The sequence below is a fragment of the Myotis brandtii genome, unplaced genomic scaffold (genome assembly GCF_000412655.1).
Source record: "Myotis brandtii unplaced genomic scaffold, ASM41265v1 scaffold244, whole genome shotgun sequence".
Taxonomy (NCBI): Eukaryota; Metazoa; Chordata; class Mammalia; order Chiroptera; family Vespertilionidae; genus Myotis; species Myotis brandtii.
The window spans coordinates 1590632-1591224 of NW_005359225.1; the positions used below are offsets into that span (position 1 = coordinate 1590632).

Consider the following 593-nt stretch of genomic DNA (forward strand, 5'->3'; position numbering starts at 1 on the left):
CGTGGCGCTGCAGACCGGCGTGTGCTATGGCATCAAGTGGCTGTAAGTGGGGACCCCACGTCCACGCAGACGGGCTCCGGGACAGGCGGCTGGGGGTAGTGGGAGCCGTAAGGGGCCCCATGAATGGGAGAGGTTGGCTTGGGACTCGTGGGCAAGTCACTCTCCTTAAGCCTCCTTTCCCTTCTCTGCAAATACTGCCCTTCACTGCGGGAGGGCTCTGAAGCAGAGCGAGACAGGGCGCGGCGGGGGGTTGGGGGGGGGCGGCGAGGGAATGACCCCGTCCTGGGCAGCTGCGATTTGCGCAGGACCTCCCCCGGGGCAGATGGAAAAGACAGCGTGGACCGGGGGCACAGTCCAGAGGGTCTGTGCCCTGCGCGTGGGGCCCCGCCCTGTTGGTTTCCTTGTCAGCCTTCTGACCCCATTGGGGGTCCTCAGACAGCCCTGGCCCTCCACCTGAGTGACACGGGGAAGTGTCCTCCGTCAGTGGAGAGGAAGTGTCTGTACCTCACTCAGATCAGATGAGAAGCGGCTCTTGAAAGAACCTCGTAAACTGTCAGATGCTGTGCACATGTGAAGGGTATCCCTTTAGGTAG

At 62.7% G+C, this 593-nt stretch overlaps 1 protein-coding gene across 1 annotated transcript in view; it reads left to right on the forward strand.

Moving 5' to 3' along the window:
- Nucleotide 1: 1 nt before the first annotated feature.
- The window catches only part of WNT11 (wingless-type MMTV integration site family, member 11), a gene marked incomplete at its 5' end in the record, with an annotated part of 15543 nt that continues 14951 nt past the window's right edge, over nucleotides 2-593 (forward strand). Inside the window, one exon of the mRNA XM_005867153.2 lies at nucleotides 2-42. Coding sequence (XP_005867215.1) covers nucleotides 2-42 — 41 coding nt within the window. The remainder of the gene's footprint in view (nucleotides 43-593) is intronic.